Here is an 18,187-nt window from a genome sequence, read left to right on the forward strand (position 1 = left end):
ATTTTAGCCTCCATCTGTCAAGATTTGGTTGTTTCTGAGGACCTTTAATAAGGAAAACACTCTTCCTTCTGATAAATTGGCGCATAATCATATACATACCTAAATTTTCACCAGGAATGAGAATCACTCAGTAGTTGTTTCCTTCTTCAGGTGTGATTCTGAGACCTGGTGACAATCTCATGCCATGTGACACTGTAGGTGTGTTATCAGTCAAAGATGACATCAACCCACATTGCATTCAAAGAAGCAATCCTGCCCTCCCTCAGCTCTTGGTAGCAAATTGGATTGAAAAACTGGCTGGCATTAGAAGTCAGAATATCCAAATGCCTTTCTGAAATTTGCAGAATTATAATAATCTGAATTGGGTACCCTTATCCAGCCCAGCTGCACCTGCTGTGGGAACGGTGACTTTTAAAGCTGTATTTGAAGGGCTGCAAAATGTAGATACTTCCAACTGGGCTCTCAGAACAGCTTAGGGCCAGATTCGCAGGTGTCCATCATTCATGGGTTTGTACACTACTTTCTGAGTAGATGAGGTGTTAGATAATCACCTACATTTCCCAGATATTTTAACCCCTTGGAGTTATGCCTGTGGTGGTTACAACATGCTGCATGTCAAAAGCAGGAAAGGAAAAGTGCCGTTTTCCACAGGCACCTCTGAAATCTGTTTCCTCGTTTTGTAGCCTAGGTGTGGGCTGAGCTCTTCGGAAGATAAAGTCCCCACCAGTGGAGTGCAGGTTGTGCTCAGAAAACCTCATGATGGGTGGAAAGCCCATCTGGTGACAACTTGAACTGGCTGTGTTGGTGTAAAGCAAGTTTTGACTTTTGTTAGTCCTGCTGGGCAAGCAGAGCTGTGGGAGGAGAAGATCGGTGCTATTCTAGTGTCTGTTCTGCTGTAGCAAAAATGTCACATTACAGTTCATGTTGAGGAGAGAAGCAGGAAAAAAAGCATAGCTTTTTTTGGAAAGCTTTTGGATAGCTTTGGCAGTTAAAATATCTATATAATATGCTTTGAAAACTGAGTCAAATTCAAAGTCATTGAAAAGGAATAAAAATGCACTAGCAATTTTACTTACTTTTTCAGTTCTTTTTTCTTTCTGCTCAGAGAAGGATTTACAAAGCAGCAAATACTAGTTGCTATAACTGGAAAACTCATCTGTTCCAAAGCAGGTAATTTTACACAGCAGCATCTTTCAAATTAATGCTTTCTTACTAATTTTTTAAAACTTAGATTTAAATTACTTTTTTTTTTTTTTTTTTTTACTACTATGTTCTTGCACTTCAGACTTTGCCCTCATAACACAGGGGCTTTGGCAGCAACATGGCTGTAAGTAGTTCCTGTCCAAGAAGCTGATGTTCACCCTCTGAGTAGCTGTGTCCTCAACCTGTGGCCGTGAGCTGTGAAATCGGTCAGGGAATGGATCCACAATCAAAAAATCTTCCAGGAATACAACTTTCTTGAGGTGTTGGTGCGTCTCCATGCAAATTGAACTCAGGTGAAGGTGGCTCACCCCCCTCCAGCAGCACATTCCTGCCCTGCTCTGCCGCACTTCTGATTCCCACATGAACCAGTTCAGGCAGTTAAATAAATAAAACCCAGTCTTTTTTTTTGTAAATTTAATTTTGAATCTTTTCAAGTCATCATATCATCTTTTTAAACGCTTATATTATCATGGGACTGCAACTGTAAAGAGCAGTGTCCTGCAGCACAGGGCTGGGATGAGCCCATGGGGTGGGAGAGGGAGGTCTTTATTACCCTGGTAATGCTGCCAGCAGAACCATACTGTCAGACTCTGGCCTCAGGTTTGGCATCCTGAGCTTTAAGGGACAAGCTAGCACATGAACAAATGGGCATGAGCTTGACATGAATAAATTTAGACTGGAAATTTAGAGAAAGAGTCACAGCTTTCTGCATGGTGAGGTGGCAGACAGAGTAGGGACCCCAAATAAATTACGGCTTTCAGGATGCTCACTGAGTTTATATATGGGATCAGATGATGTGTCACTGAAAAGAGGCACAACCCCTTGTTCCTAATATTAGACTCTATCTACTTAAAAAGAAAAAAATGCAGTGATTTAACTGAACAGTCTAGTTAAATCAGTGCAGATCTTGATTTTGAAGGCTTTACTTTTTGTTTAAAGGGTAACTAACATATACAACACTGATACACTGATACAACTCTCAGATTAGGTTTGCATGAATGGACATTTTGCTGAAAATTTGTATCTGGAAACTATTTACACAGGTAATAATGTTGTAATAGCATTTTACAAACGATCTAAAATAGGATACTTTATTTTCTGCAGTTAGAATTGCACATATGTGATTAGTGCTAGAATAAAGGTGAGATATAAAATGACCTTTCTGGTACAAATTTACATGCAGTTTATTCCCCAGACAGTTTGAACAGGTTTTGCTTTCATCTGTTGTATCCAGAATTGACAGGAAATTCCTTCACTGAAGTGTGACAGTATAGAAGATAAGGTCTGAAACTGGTTAAATCGGTGTAATCTTCTGATATAGACAGGGCTTTATTTATAGTTTTTCAGACTTTTCTATATATATTTTTTTTTAATATTGAAATGTAATAAGCGTGCTTGGAAAATGTTTTTTCTTTAGTTTGGAAACTACCTGTGATAACTATGTAGATTATAACACTTGATACACTGGGGCATTTTTCCCAAATGCTTTGTTTATTACTTGCACTTTGAATTCGCTTTATTTGAGCAGGAACAACATTTAATTGATGGCAGAAGTATCTGGTGGTCGAAAGAATGGAAAAAGAAAGCAGATTTTAATTTTGATCCTGATTCAGCAAAAATGAGTAGGTGTATGCTTACTTTCAAGCATCTGGTTTAATGCTTTCCTGAATGGAGGTAAATCTGCACCACAGATTTACTGTTTTGAACCCGTTACTTAGCCCTTCCTGCACTTCTCTTTCCCTTTCTGTAAGGTAAGGGGAAAATAGAGTTAGAGTTGTGGAGTCTAATATATGGGGTGTATGTGCTTGCTTTGCAATTCTAGAGTGGAAGAAGAGCTGTTCATTAACGTTATTTTCATTAAACTGGACTTTATAAGAACATCTTTGAAGGAGAGAAATTAAATTAAATTTGAATTTATTCCATGGCTTACTATTTCCTTTAGAAATGTACATATCAAGCTTTGCTGGCAATGATTTAACTGACAGGAGCCTATTGATCCAAGTCAGTCTAACTCCAGTCCCTGTGACCTACACCAATGTGTTGAATGTCCAAGACAAAGCAGTAACCGTGCATCTCTCCGTTTCCCCCGGTCATTCACTCCTGGAGAGCTAAGAACCACTGCAGCCTCAGCTTAACTGTATTTTAAATATTTGACTTTCTTTGCCAGTTGATGTAATTATTACGGAGTATGGAACAAACTAAAAGGAATATATACTCGGAGCAAAAATGAGGTCCAGGCCCGTGAGATGCAGACATAAATCTTCTTGGTTTGGGATGACACCGGTGGGATGGGGGGAGCTAGACACTCCTTTAGGGAGGTTGAAGGGTGCTCCATGCTTTGCAAGATCAGAGTAAGGAAGAAAACACTTAAACTCATCCAGCTGTTTCCATTCCCTGGCCAGCTCTGAAATCTCTGCAGGGAAGTTGCTTTGACTTGGATTGCCTTTCACTGTCTCCTTGCTCATACTGTCAGAGAACTTTGTCCTCTTATCCTTCCTAATCTTCAAGGAGGGCTGACATGCTTGTATGTGCTTGTAATAACCACCATAATCTGAGTCCAGAGTTCTCATGCAACTCCTGTAGCCAGCATCAGCTCTCTAGCAGAATGAGAGCTGCCCTCCTGTTAGAAGGGTCTGTGCCACGGTCCGCTATGGCAGGTAACAAAACAGCTCCCAGGGTTGGCCCCTGGAAAACAAATAAAAGAGGGATGTACTTTCTTCTTTTCACTTTCCTTGTGCCTTATTCCCTTCTAGGATGGTTAATCCTCCATGTAAACTCAACACTTGGGAAAGGTGTTGGCTAGATGGTCTTAAGTGTTGGAGTCTTTCATTCCTGTGATGTTGGAGCAGCAGCGTGGGCTTCCTAACCCTGCCCGGGCTTGTGTTTCAACCTGACCTCCTGTGGCTTATTCGAGGGGGTCTGGGGAATAATTTCTGAAGAAATTAAGTAGATAGGGTGTCTGTCTGGCAAGTAAGCTGTGATACCGTGAGCATGTTAAATAAGCCACTGAATGGTCAGCAGAGGATAATGCTTGGTACTTTTTTCAAATATATGCATTTAGTTATTTGTTAGATCATGACTGCACATAGTGGAGCTGGCCTAATTTATTGTAGGGCTTGCCCATACAAATAAAGGTCACAGAGAAGGTTTCAGTTTGTGATTACGAATGATTTGCTGCAGCCCCAGAAACCCTGGTATTCCTGTTGTGGGAAGAAGAAGTGCAAAATTTGGGTCAGACATGTCCCGGTTCAGGTCTCCAGCTCTCAGCAATGCAAATAGAGTTCCCATGGAAAAGGGAACTGGCTGGCCTGGATCTGTCCTTGGGAATATTGTAAATATGGACAGTTTCTAGGGATCAATGTACCTGCAGGGATGGGTCTATGTTGCTTCCTTCCTGATTTTGAAAAATTGAAATGGATTTTGTTTCAGCACGTGCAGCTTCTGCGGGTGCTCCACAGGTTGTGCTGAGTCTCTTGTACTTTTCTTTCTGGTACTGGTCTCAGAGGACCAGCTTGGCTCAACCTGGGATTTAATCTGCTGTAAGAGTACAACTACCACTGAATCACCTTGAGAGGGAGGAGGCTCATGTCCTGGTTTATCTTTGTAGCTTGCTCTGGTTTTTTGTAGCAGATGAGGTGGTCTTGCTCCAGGTAAGCTCCTGTCATGTGAAATACTGTGGCATGCAAGACAATGTTCATAAGGCTTTATTCTGTATCTTTCACTAATGTGAAGCTGTTTTATTCATAAAATCATTATCTTTTATACCTATTCTGGTTTTAAATGGTGAAAATATTTAGTATCTGGCCTCTTTTGTTCTCTAATACTTATTATGCTTTACTTGCAACCTTCCTTCATTCTTGCTCTCCTTGGTGAGGCGCTTTAGGGACAGCTGTCACTGGGTCTGCTGAGACTGGCAGGTATATCTTGGTATTTGCTGTGCTACATGCCCTGGTGACAGTGAGACTAGATGTCATTGGCCAGGGAAGTCATGGAAAAATGAAAGAGCAAGGTAGTGGTGAAAGGAAATCTGGATCTGTCAGCAGGGGTGACAGGTGATGAGATGCAGAAAAAGGTAGCACATGAGCACATCGTGAGATAAAACTGAGTCTGTAAGTACCAAAAGAAACAAGCAGGACATAAACAGGAGTAATCTGCCCTTCCAGTGGAGACAGACATTGTGTAACAACTCAACGAGGCAAGGCAACATCAAGACAAAAGAGGAGGACATGAAGGACTAATGTGCTGGGATACTTTGAGAAGTTTTTATTACATCTCTAACACTCCGACTGGATCTGAACCTATGGAGGTGGAGCCAGTTGCTGTTTAAGTAATAATCACAATACCAGTAAAATAACACATTTAGATCTGGAAAAGCTGACACCAGTCCAGCAACATGGTGGTACGGTGCTGAGAAAGGGAGAGGATGGCAGCAGGGGAGAAGCACAGGACCAAATGAGTTCTGGGGGTGATGGAACAAAAGATGATTTAGGTTTCTGTGTGAGGGCAGCAATTTAGCTTCAAGGGACTACTCTTTTCCTTCCTTCCTTCCTTCCTTCCTTCCTTCCTTCCTTCCTTCCTTCCTTCCTTCCTTCCTTCCTTCCTTCCTTCCTTCCTTCCTTCCTTCCTTCCTTCCTTCCTTCCTTCCTTCCTTCCTTCCTTCCTTCCTTCCTTCCTTCCTTCCTTCCTTCCTTCCTTCCTTCCTTCCTTCCTTCCTTCCTTCCTTCCTTCTTTAAATTTACATTCCCTCTAAAACTGGTTCAGCTGAATGGGCAAGTATGTGACTTTAATTAAATTCCTGAAGTCATAGTAAGAACTGTGGTTCAAACCAAGCCCGGCTGCCAGAAGCAGAAGTATAGCAGGACATTACAGTACATCCCTTGGTGCTGTCAACCAGAAGGTCCCTGGCACAGAACCACAGGGCAGGGATTCCCTTTCAAGCAGCACATGTAAACCCTCCTTCACATGCAATGCATCTCTACTGGCTTCAATTAGAGAAGACTCTACTTCAGTGAGTATTTTTCCTGTCTTGAGTAAGTGTCTTATGTCAGAGAGAGCAATAAAAGTTTCTGGATGCACTGGACATTGCAAGGCATTAAAAACAAACATTAAACTACAGTCAAGTTGCAAGAATAAACAGGAACTTGAAAGAAGTTCTTGATCATTACAGGCAGCATGTATGTCCAGTTCCCCCCAGTCCAGGAGAAACCAGACAAGTTGCAGAAATGAGAATCACTGGAGTTATGTGGAAAGAGACCTATGTTTTCTTTCAGCATTCCTTATAGCACTTTATAAAGATCTGTGTCACACTTGGGGACATCCCAAATTTTTGAAAAACAATAAGGGTAGGACAAGGAATTTGCATGAGTAACTCTCCTTTTCTCATTTGTCAGGGCTGTCTTCCAGCCAGGGTTCAATTTTTTTTACACTCTGCCAAATCTTTGCAAATGATCTCATGGACATGATCTCCCCTTCTTGGAGTCTTGCAGCTTCCCTCCAGCAAACACAGCAGGGACAGTATTGGGAAAGTGGTGATAGCTCTCTAGTTGCTCCACTGTGATTTTGGAAACTCAGTGTGTAAATTTGTGCTTCGTGCACAGTTGTCTCTTCTGAAAACCGAACAAAGGCAAACCAGGTACTAATTTTAGTCAACCAGGCAACACAGTAGACAGTTGCCTAGGGCAGCAGACTGTTGAATGCAGCAGAATGCCAAGGCCTTACGAAGACACAGGCTTGCTGCCGCTGCTCTTTCCTCTTAAGAAGGGAGCATTAGACCTTTCATCTGAGGGTTGAGATTCATGTCCCATTTTCAGGCAACATCTCCCTATTTGGCCCAGGTGATCCTCAGTGGTCTGGGTGCAAGCATGGGACCTGCAGTGCTTGAGCACAGTGTGGGTTCACTACGGCTGTTTCAGTGACCCAGGCACACTGGAAGGGCTGGGGTGGGGCCTTTTTAGTATAAGAAAGAGCAACCCCTGGTTTTGGAGGTCTCTCTACTGCCCCTTCTTCCCCTGATGTAGCAGAAGTGGTGTGAGTTGGTGTGAGAGGGCTGCTGCAGGGGAGGGATGGTTTGGGCTAAAAGTGGGAGTCACTTGGGTGGTCGGGAGTGAGAAAAGGATGATGGCCAGGAGAGGTGGTCTGCTTGAGGTGAGGTTGGGCTCTCATGGATCTGAGACAGGAGTTAGCCAGGGAACAGAAAGGCAGGTGAGATCAGCTTTCTCCAGGGCCTTCCCAATACCTGTTAGCATAGTGACCCCCCTCATGTCACACGTGTGGAACCACCCCAAAATCCTGCTCAGTAGCCTCTTTCACCTGAACACCCAAAGTCCTGATGACCCTGCCAGCATCCCAGTTGGTCGTCCAGGATTACCTACTGGCCACTTCTTACCTCCCTCTTTTACCTGATGCTTCACTAACTCCGTTCATCCCAGCCCACCAGCAGCCCCGCTTCGCTCCACCTCTCATCCTCAGAAAATTTCACTGACTTCTCCCACCCAGCCCTGCTTTGGCAAACAAACTCACCAAAGCCGTTTGAACCATGCCTGCAGTTGGGCTTGAAAAATAACCCAAGTTTTTTATTTACAAAATTGAAAGCTCGCTTTCAGTATTTTGGTGGCAAGTAGAAACAGACGCAAGGAAGAGGGATAGATGGTGTTCTTCAAACCACCAGCCAAGTGCTTTGCAGCTTTCAGTCTGGAAGTTGCTGGCTGAGGCTAAATCCCTCCAACAATGCCTCACCTGCTATTACTGCTTTATCTGAAGTCATAAACACAGCTAGTGAAGAAATTATTTACAGCACCTTAAAAAGTACTCACTTCCATAGCTGACATCTTAACTCTATGGCAGTCGCTTTTGCCAGCAGCAGAGTTTAGGTAGAATTCAGAATTTCAGACCTTTCCTGCTGAAGCATCCCCTTTAGTTGCTGCCTTTGACAGGATATTAGGTTGGCCGGGTAAGCGATCTTATCCCATATGGCAATTTTTATGTCTCATGTTTCAAAATAAGATCGTTGCCTTGCTTGCGTTAGTTGGTTGTTGGGTTGCTACTAGCAGTATTCACAACACTTTGCTGTTATTAATCATTGGCTGCCTTCAAATATTAATAGTCCGAGGCTTTACCAGCTGGAAAAGTTTTTGTTTGCACCAGACCACAGTGCCAGCGGTGGACCACCAGTCCAGCACTGCTTGGTGGTACACCCCCGTTGCCCCGTGGAGTGCTGTGGCTGCGCACGTGTGCTCGAGGAAGCTCACACGAACACAGACATCGACATCACCTGTATTTGTGGAAGTGCCTCATCAGCTGGTGCTGTCTCACATTCCTGGCTGGGAGAGGCACCAAGCCACCATGGTTTACTCCTTTCTCAGAATCTACGAGTAGGCTTGGTGAGGGCGAAGCTTGGAGATGCACCTCTCCCATCGTGTCATCTATTTACATGCCTTGTGTGCGTGTGTGAGACAGTGAGGGCTTATTTTTTTTTCCCTGCCCTAGTTCTTCCTTCTGGCTATGGTGAGATGGGAAGGTGGGACTTTTTCATCTCTGCCAGTGAGAAGGTTTTCTGATCTGAGGCTGGCTTGGAAATTCTTTAGGTGACATCACACCATGTCTGTGCAGACTCATTGTTTGTCATGGAAAAGCCATTCATCCATACACAACTTCCTTCCTCCCCAGACTCCTGGAGATAAACTTTCCATTCTGTCTATTCCCTATAGAAACAGACCCAAAACATGTATGCGTGGCTACACACACATACACCTCGCTGTCCCTCCGTCACGCTCAGGGCTGTGGGAGGAAAAGGGAGGATATAGAAGATGTGAATAAAGTTCACCCTGTTTTCTTCAGACATGGATCCCGCTGTGCCCAAGCAGTAAAACTCCCCTCCCGCCCAGGTTCTGGGTCACACAAGACTTTTTTGTCCTGAGGCTAATTCTGGCACTTGCAGCCCCACATCTGCCTGCCAGGTGAGATGGGCAGCCAGCTGCAGGTACAGCACATCTGGATGGGGGAGGAAGCGAAGCGTGCTGCAAACAAACACAGCAAGTCCACCGTGGCGGGTGCAAGGAATTCAATAAAAAATATACTTCAGTGGTCTGAGCTGCCGAGTCTGGTGATTCATGTCTCGGGCGCTGCTCGTGAGGCAGACAGAGTGAAAGGCTGGGTTCTTGCAGGCCTTGGGCCACATGCTCTGTGGCCACAACCTGGGAGGAACTGCATGTGCCACCTGCATGAAGAGAACTGCCGCAGGGGCAGGGGCAGGGGGACGCCAGGCCCGGTGAGGGGGGGTACATTTGTCCATGATGCACAGGTGGGGACCGTGTGGGTCAGGTGGTGGGAGGATGTGTAGAGATGGAGGTGGCAGCAGCAGTGGCGAGGGTGTGCTAAGGTGGCTGTTTCCCTGCGGCGTGAGGGATGCAGGGTGTGAGGAGCATTTGTGCCAAGTACCCACAGGGCTCCGGGACACCCGCAGTTGCTTTCTGCTGGTGTCTGGGAGGGGAAGGGGCTGAGGAGCTGCCAGATTACCCCCCGCCTTTGAGGTTCCCGATGGGTCGAGTGGGGAAGGGAGAGGGGCGTTTGGACCAGAGGAGCCTTCGAAGCTTTTCTGCTGTCCACCTCCCGGGCCCCTAAAGCCATTAGGCTCTGGTGCCAGCCCCGTCTGCGCTCGCCGCCGGCAGCCCCGCCGAGCCTCGCAGACCCCTCGCCCGGAGCTCGGGGACGGGGCCATGGCGCGGGGCCCTTCTGGAGGCCGTTTTGGGGAGGGAGGTAGCTCGTTTCCGAGCCGGCCCTGCACTGCAAATGCAGCGGGGCCAGCGCGGAGCTTTGATGTCCCCGCCGGCACCCGCACACCTGCGGCCGCGGGGCTCCGCGCCCCGGCCCGCGGGGGCACCGGCGGACCACGGCGGGGGGGCAGGGGGCGCATCAAAGGCAGCCAAGCCGAGGGCGGCCCGAGGCCCTTCCCGACGCCCCTACGGGCGAGGCCAGCCCCACACGGCTCCGCACTCCTCCCGGGGCGGGACGGGGAGGCTCTGGCGGCGGCGCGGCCCCTGCCCCCGGGCCGAGGGCGGGCGGGCGGGAGCCGGGGGGGGGAGTCTGGGCCGCCGCCGGAGCCCCCGTGAGGCGGCGGCCGGGGGAGGGTCCTGCGGGGTGGGAGGGGGCGGCAGGCGGGCTGTGCTCGCCGCGCCCCCGCCGCACGCAGGCCCCGCTCCAAGGGCTCCTCCTCGGTGTTTCTCCGCAGGGCGCCCCGTCCCGGCGGCCGGCTCTGCGGGGGCTGCCCCAGCGCCGCCGCCCGCAGCCCACCATGACCGGGCCGAGGCTGGCCCTCGCCGCCGCGCTCCTCTGCAGCTGCACCTCGCCGGTGGCCGACGCCAACTCCTGGTGGTGAGTGAGGGCGCGGGGGAGCCGGCGGCGCCTTTGTCCGCCGCCGCCGGCCGGGGACCGGGGCTGGGGACCGGGGCTGGGGGCCGACCGGCGGAGCGGGAGCGGGATCCCGGCGCTCCCCGCCGGAACTTTCCTGCCTGCCAGGCTTCTCTCGCAGCCGCTCGCTTCTTTCGAGGTGCCCCCCGCCCGCTGTCCCTGCCCAGTTTCTCGGGGCGCGGGACGCAGCCCCTCTCCTCCAGGCATCTCTGGGCTCCTTTTGGACGGGCGTGCTGAAATGCCGTCCGGGCTTTAGGCTGTGGGGGAGCGTAAGGAGGGGGTGGGTAAGGTTTCCTACCCGCTACCAAAAGCCCGGGGAGCAGCCGCCGAGCCCCCTTCCCTTAAAGAGCGGAAAACAGCCCGGTTTGCGGGCAGGCATCGCCCGCTTGGCCGTCTGTAAAAAAAGCAGCTCGCTTTCTTCTTTAGAGAAAGTGCTGAGCTTTCTCTCTGCCCCCTCCCCATCCCGGGTGTCTTCTGTGTTTAAACTCGGGTTACAAACGAGCTGTGTTTCTCCCGCTAGAGCCCTGGAAAAGCCTCGCATCTGGCAGAGCCGTAGAGGGAGGCAGCTGACATGAGAAATGCGGCCGGGCTTTGGGAGCGGGGCTGGACTGGGCTGGGCTGGCGGGGAAAGGTGCCGGGCGTTTTGCGAAGGGGGCCTCTCCCTCCAGACTCCTTTGGATGTTTTTCTCATCGTAGGTCCTTGGCCATGAATCCCATCCAGAGGCCTGAGATGTACATCATCGGCGCCCAGCCGGTGTGCAGCCAACTGCCGGGGCTCTCCCCCGGGCAGCGCAAGCTCTGCCAGCTCTACCAGGAGCACATGGTGTTCATCGGGGAAGGGGCCCGCAGTGCCATCAAGGAGTGCCAGTACCAGTTTCGGCAGCGGCGGTGGAACTGCAGCACGGTGGACAACACCTCCGTCTTCGGGCGGGTCATGAAAATAGGTAGGAGCACCCGGTACGGGGCAGGTGCTGGGCGCAGGCTGGCTGTCCCTGTGTAGCTTTCTCCCTTTCTTTAAATACACACGCGGGAGTGATGAGCCCCATTAGCACGGTTCCTAAAGCTGCCTTTAACGAGATTTTTCTATTCCCTGGGCAGGTGGCAGCAGTGTACCTGAGCCACAGCAAGAGCTAGCTGGGGCGATGGGACACACACACACACACACACTTTCTCGAGGTCAGAAAGAGGGGGGCTGCTTTTGTTTTGTGTGCTTGTTTAAAGGTAGAGAGGGAAGAAGCTGGAGAAAGGAACAATGGACCCGTGTTATCCTTCCCAACATCTGGAGTGCCCTGGGACAGCGAATGTAGCCCTGAGATGTGGGAAATATGGACTCCCCTGGTATGGGATCTCCCCCCTCTCTGTTCTGCCACTTTCTGTATAAACCTAAGAGATTTTTATAATTCCTGCCCTGCTGGCCCTAAGAGGCACATTGACAGGCCATTGCTGCACTTGAATTGAGGTGTGACCTAGCTACATTGTCCAAGCTCCTTTTGAAATGCAATCATCTGATGGCAAGAAACTGAGAAATCCGGGCTGGGTTTGATGTGTCCGACAGCCAGGACAATAAAGAAAAGGTGTTAAAACAGCCACTCACACAAACACACGAACACACATGCAAGCACCTCTCCAACCCCCGTGTGAAAAGGTTTTGTTTCCCATCCACAAAGCCGATCATTTACACTGAAGAACCAGTACTGTTTCTCGGTTGTGAGGTCACTTAGCGAGGGATGGAAAAAGACCTCCAGCCTCTGCACCCCCAGCTGCCCCCAGCACTACTTGCACCTTTTTGGCTTCACTCTCAAAAAACCCACATAGGCAGCAGGACACCAAGAGATGCATTTTTAATACCTCTGGGGTGTCAAGGCGATAGGGCAGCAGAGTAACCAAGTTCTGTGATCCCTTAGGTTTGATCCTGAAATTCTTATGTGTCATCCTAGAGAACTTTAGAGATATTTCTGCATGTGTTACTCAACCTTTCACGATTCCTAATTCAGCCCATCAGAGCCATTCTAATTCCTCCCTTTCTGCCCAGCTCATACCCCAACAAGTCCCCACTTCTCTGGGGGAAATGCTATTTCCTGACACATGCTCTCAGCTCCTGACATACATCCAAGGCATCTGTGCATCATTGATCTCTCGCTTTCTGATAGCAAGGGTGGTGGCTGGATGAGGCTGCATGCAATCCCAGATTGTTAAAACTTCTGCTTTGGGGTATAAAACTGAAATTTCAGCCACCAAAGGGAAAGGACAGAAAATATACCTCCATCTCTCCCTTCTGGTGTCCCTCCTTCACATGTAACTTATCCCAAAGAACAGAGTAGATTTTAGATCCCTGAATTGATCCTAGTGACTCCACAAGGACACAAGAAAATAGGAATCTCCCCTCCTGGAGCAAACCACCTCTTCTTTGGTACATTCCTTCAGTCCTGGGTTGGTCCAGTGTGTGAGTCCAGACCTGGAGAAAAGAAGTAAGGGTGAACTAAGAGAAAGCAAAGATCAGAGCTGAAGGATGAAAAACTGTCAGGAAGGATCAGAGGGTGTACGGGAAGAAGGGACTGGAGTGAATAGTGGAAGAGGAAAGATTCCTCCTCTCTAAATGAATTTGATTCTGTTAGTTTAGATTGGGAGTAGATTTGGGTTTTGATGAGGAAAGAGATGGTGTGGGTGTATGATGGGCATGTCCAGCAGTCCTGCTGCTGTTTGGTTTGTGTGTGTGTGCATTTGTTTGCTAGGAGTACTGTTGTATCTCTGGTGGGAATCTGCTGATGGTAGTGTCTGTGAGGTGACTGCCTGCAGTTGTCTGCTGTTTAAAAACCTATCCTAACAAAGAGTTTTGAACCTATCTCCTTTAGATTCTCTGGTCAGTAGCACATATTCAGATGTTCATACTCCAGCACAACACAGCACAGAAGTAAGAAAAATGTCATCAGAGGTGGCCTGGATCTATGATGATTCATCACTGTTGTCCAGTCAGTGATAAGCTGCTGTGGAGGGGGATGCTGCCTCTTCTCTTGTCTCTTAGTTCCACCTTATGCTTTTACTTTTTCCTACTTTGTAATGAGGCATTGCTCATCATTTCAGCAAATCTATTTTCCATGCTGAGGAAGAAAACAAAGCTTTTCAATCTCTCAGATTGTGTCAACTATAAAGCCATTCTTCTCTGGGTTCATACTGTGTGCCTGTCTCCTGTTTTCAAGCTCTGAGCCCCAGTCCTGGACCACAGCCCTTTTTCTGTACTCTGTGCCAATGGCATGAGAAAGGTTCTAGAGACCAGAATATCTGCAAGAGTGCAGAGGCATGCCAGAGTGTTGTGGAAGAGGGGGAAGGGATAAGAAGGACCCAGAAGGGTGTGTAGTGTGCCAGCAACCCTCAGCTGCCCACCCACCGATGCAGGCATGGCATATAGGATTTCTTGAGCTGCTACAGATTGTGAGAGGCAAGGAGAACCTGCCCTGGCCAAGTCCAAAGCCTGGGAGAGCCTCCCAAGAGTGTTCACTCAGAAACCTGGAAGATTCGTTTCCTTTCCTCCTCGCAGAACTTGGCTCAGCTCCGAAACAGGAGACCCAGTCACTCTGTGTTTAATCATTACACCTTCATTTTGTGCATTTCCTAGAGGTGAGACAGTCCAGTGATACAAAGCATTTGTAGAAGCATCCACAGGACTGAAGCAGGCTGCTTTTTAGCATTGTTTTATTATAGTGTTTGTGTTGTCGTGAGAACTGCTCTTACCTTTTAAATGTGGTTTATTCAATAATGATATCTGGCACTGTACAAAATCTATCCTTCTGAAGTTGCTTCTTGTTCTGTCAATACAGATTTTAGACTCTCTCTCTGTTTATATATCTATATATAGACACATTCCTTAGTTCTACATTTATGAGGGAGAGAACAGAGCACCCCAAAAAGTCGGGTTAGAACTTCCTCAGGGGAGGAGAGAGTATATCTACATCGGTGCAATCCTAAATGCAAGGCTGGAGTTTCCAGGTCAGTCCAGTCCTTTCTGGAGCCAAAGATGTTATCTCTTCTGCCTTTTCAAATGCGAAAAGAAAAAAAAAAAAAAAAAAAAAAAGAGTCGTAAAAGAAGAGAACAAAGAGAAATATATTTCCTCGTTTTTCTTCGAGGTCGGCAAACTTTATAGAGATCCTTTAAAAAAAAAATCAGTTGAAAACAAAACTTTTTCCATCAAAAAAGTTAGAGCGACACATTTTTATCATCTCTGCGTCAGCCTCCCCACAGGGGTCAGTTCTTCTCCCATCTCCTTCTTGTGGAGCTCCCGAAGAGGAGGCCCTGGGGACTGACACCTTGCCTGGGCACAGCTCACCCTGGCATCACGGTGCCCCCTGAAAGCAGCCGCAGCCCCGAGCTCCCGGTCCTGCGGCCGGTGGCCGGCGGGCACAGGAGGGCAGCAGAGCTCCGTGGAGCTCCGCGCCCGCGGGCAGAGCCTCCCGGGGGCTGCAACCCCCTGCATCGTCCCAGGCCTGCCCAGGGCACGGTGGCCCGGGAGGGCTCGGCATGGCCGGGGGAGAGGGCAGGAGGGGGGTTAACTTGCCTGACCACCTCTGTAACCTCTGTTCACGCCTGCACAAATTTGGGGAATAACACCCCTGTCCTTTGAGATGACAGCACAGAGGTGTGGAACTGGAGAGAGCTTTGAGATAATGAGCGAAACCTCAAATACTTTTCCAAGGTTGGAAGGTGTGGCAGGAGAGCAGAGGAATCTGGGATGTATAAGCTCACAGTTGCCAGCTACAAATTTGCTTTGTATTAGCACAGGGTTTCATGCACATGTCCGATCCTGCCTCCCAAACCAAGCTGCAGTCTACCAAACCTACATCCAGTGAGCACCGTGGTTTGTTCTGCTTCATGAGCAGCAAGGGGGGAGGGAAAAACGCCACTGTGACTCGTTTCAGCCTCTTCCACCACCATCCTCAGCAGCCTAAACTCCTCATGCGGTTCTAGGGGCTGCACGTCAAGTTGAGCTGCTTCATCTGAAATGTGGAAATAGTTAAAACATGGACAGCAAAAGTGTAAATAAAACCAGTCTATGCTTTCAGGGATCTCGATCAAGCTGTAAGGGTGCTATGCACCTGGAGTCATGCAGGCTTTGTTGCACAAGCTGTAACACAGGGAGGTCCTTTCCTTGTATGTATTTTATCTCTGTAGGCGCAGGGAGTGCTCTGCTTAACAGGGTGATTGGTGTGTCCGCAGGGCTCTCACCATACAAGCACAGACTGGTAGGAGCAAAACTGCGCATTGGACCTTTACCTTAAAATACTTGTAACATGCAAAACAAACTAGATGAATAAAAGCTTGATTTTGGTTGCTGAAAAATGACCATAATTCCCTCATGGGGCAGGCTCTGCTGAATTAACCTTACCTAGGAGACATTCCTCTCTAACTCTCGGACCAGGGAGGTTTGGAGCTGCATAGTTCTCTTCTTGTGACCTGCTACTAAAGCCCTCCCTTCTCTAATGTATCCTGTAGCATTTTATCAGCCTTGTGCTGTACTCCAGAGCAGAAACCCTTACAATTTGTGAGAAACAACTCACATTTAAGGGGAAAAAAATCACAAGTTGTTCTGCAAGGTGGATGCCATTCACAGCCTTGCCTTTGTCTTGGGTCATTACCACTAAGCTGGTGATAAGCTGCTATTAATTACAGATTGTCAGCACATGCAAATTGGAACAAGAGCATACCAAAAGCATCAGCTCAGTCCTGCTGAGGGAGCTGGCACAGAGAGCCTCGTGGGCTGGTGACAAACTGTTCTTGGAGGATCTGCCCTCTTGGGCTCTCAGCTTGAGAGCATCTTGCTGGGGTTTGGTGTAGGTAGCTCTTCACAATCAGATTGCTTAGCCCAATGAAGCTTTGGCAGTTGTTCTGTTTATCACCTGAAAGTTTGGTGATGCACACAATTACTCTGAAGGTGTCGTTTATTACACCATGTGGCAAGAGTGCAGGTGTGGACTGCCTCCCTCTCCTCCTCATTCCCCTCTACCCCCCGTGCCCTTCAGACCCACAGCACTCGCTGGTGCAGCACACTTGGCGTCATGCAGTGTTCTGGCTGCGTTGGTGCCCCGGTCAAATTGGGGCTGAATCACTGCCAGGAATACAGAGCTGGAGACCTGATCCATCTGCTTGGCTCAGACTCTGAGCTGTATGGAGCATACACTCCAGGCACAGCAGTCTCTAGTAAACCTGCTAATGGAAAGTCTTTTCATTTATTATTGTCTACATGGGAAAGTTTTACTCGCTCCAGCAGTGCGGTTCTGTAGGCATTGGGAGAGCCTCTGCCTTGATGCTTTAGTGTAAAAATGGGTTACCTTCAGTTTGTTTCAAAACAATCCTCAGCTGGCCTTATGTAAATGAAAATAAGGTTGATGAACTGAGGAGCCCATAAAACAATGCTTGTCTCAACTGAATGAAAACCATTCCAGAGTGATATCTGTCTTAGCTGGAACACTCCTTTTGCACAGACCCAACTTCGTTAGTTGTTCCCAATGATTATTGAAAATTCAGTGGCTAAGGCAGCAGCTGTATTTTCAGCAAGTGAATAACTCTCTTGCTGCATGAGTTTTCTCCACATTAAAAGGAGAGGATACTGAAGGGGAAAGAAGCAGAGCAGTCCCTGCCTGTAGTGTTGCTATTTTTGGGGGGGAAGTACTGGAGTTTCCAGGGCTCTTAAATGGGCAAACATAGGTGTAATAAAAATAGTGACCCTTGAGGAGCAACACCTACAAATTCATGAAGTACATGCTCTTCCCAATAGCATTCCTCCAGGCAACAGCAGGAATCTCAGACTGTGCCTTGGTGTGTGTCAGAGAATCTGATTTGGGTTTGATCCTGGTTACAAAGAAACTGCCAGCTCCAGACAATTGACTGGAGCTGTTACTGTGAAACGAAAGCAAAAACGGGATGCAGGCATGAGTTAGGACCGTTCCCCCTCTACCAGCAGAGTGGTGCTCTTGCGCCTGACTACCCCATTCTTTTGTTCCAATTAATTCTGTGCGCCTTCTCAGCACACCATGACCTACTGTCTGGAGCCCGTTTGCTTGCTCCTTGCTGCGCCTTGCGTTTGTTAAACAAGATCTGTCTTTTGTTAATTTGCTTCTCACATCTCTCTCACAGGGAGCCGAGAGACGGCTTTCACCTATGCTGTCAGTGCTGCCGGGGTGGTGAATGCAATCAGCCGGGCTTGCCGTGAAGGAGAGCTCTCCAGCTGTGGCTGCAGCCGGACGGCCCGGCCCAAGGACTTGCCCCGAGACTGGCTGTGGGGTGGCTGCGGAGATAACGTGGAGTATGGATATCGTTTTGCCAAGGAGTTTGTGGATGCCAAGGAGAGGGAGAAGAACTACGTGAGAGGTTCAGAGGAGCAGGCTCGCATGCTGATGAACTTGCAGAACAACGAGGCTGGTCGCAGGGTAAGTTGAATGCTTACCCTTTCCTCTTGAGACTGATTCAGAAGGCTTGAGATAGCTAGATACCACCTTACTTGGTGGTTTGACAAGGTATAATCCAATGATGCCCCAGTAACAGTGTATGGTCACATTTTCTTCATTTTTGTCAACACACACAATATTG

At 48.4% G+C, this 18,187-nt stretch overlaps 1 protein-coding gene across 1 annotated transcript in view; it reads left to right on the forward strand.

Moving 5' to 3' along the window:
* Nucleotides 1–18,187, forward strand: part of WNT5B (Wnt family member 5B) — a 74,363-nt gene that overhangs the window by 47,394 nt on the left and 8,782 nt on the right. The window contains exons 2-4 of the mRNA XM_074902140.1: nt 10,430–10,572; nt 11,305–11,552; nt 17,735–18,027. Of these exons, the coding sequence (XP_074758241.1) occupies nt 10,430–10,572; nt 11,305–11,552; nt 17,735–18,027 (684 nt within the window). The remainder of the gene's footprint in view (nt 1–10,429; nt 10,573–11,304; nt 11,553–17,734; nt 18,028–18,187) is intronic.

This window comes from Athene noctua, chromosome 3, assembly GCF_965140245.1.
Source record: "Athene noctua chromosome 3, bAthNoc1.hap1.1, whole genome shotgun sequence".
In the NCBI taxonomy this organism is placed as follows: domain Eukaryota; kingdom Metazoa; phylum Chordata; class Aves; order Strigiformes; family Strigidae; genus Athene; species Athene noctua.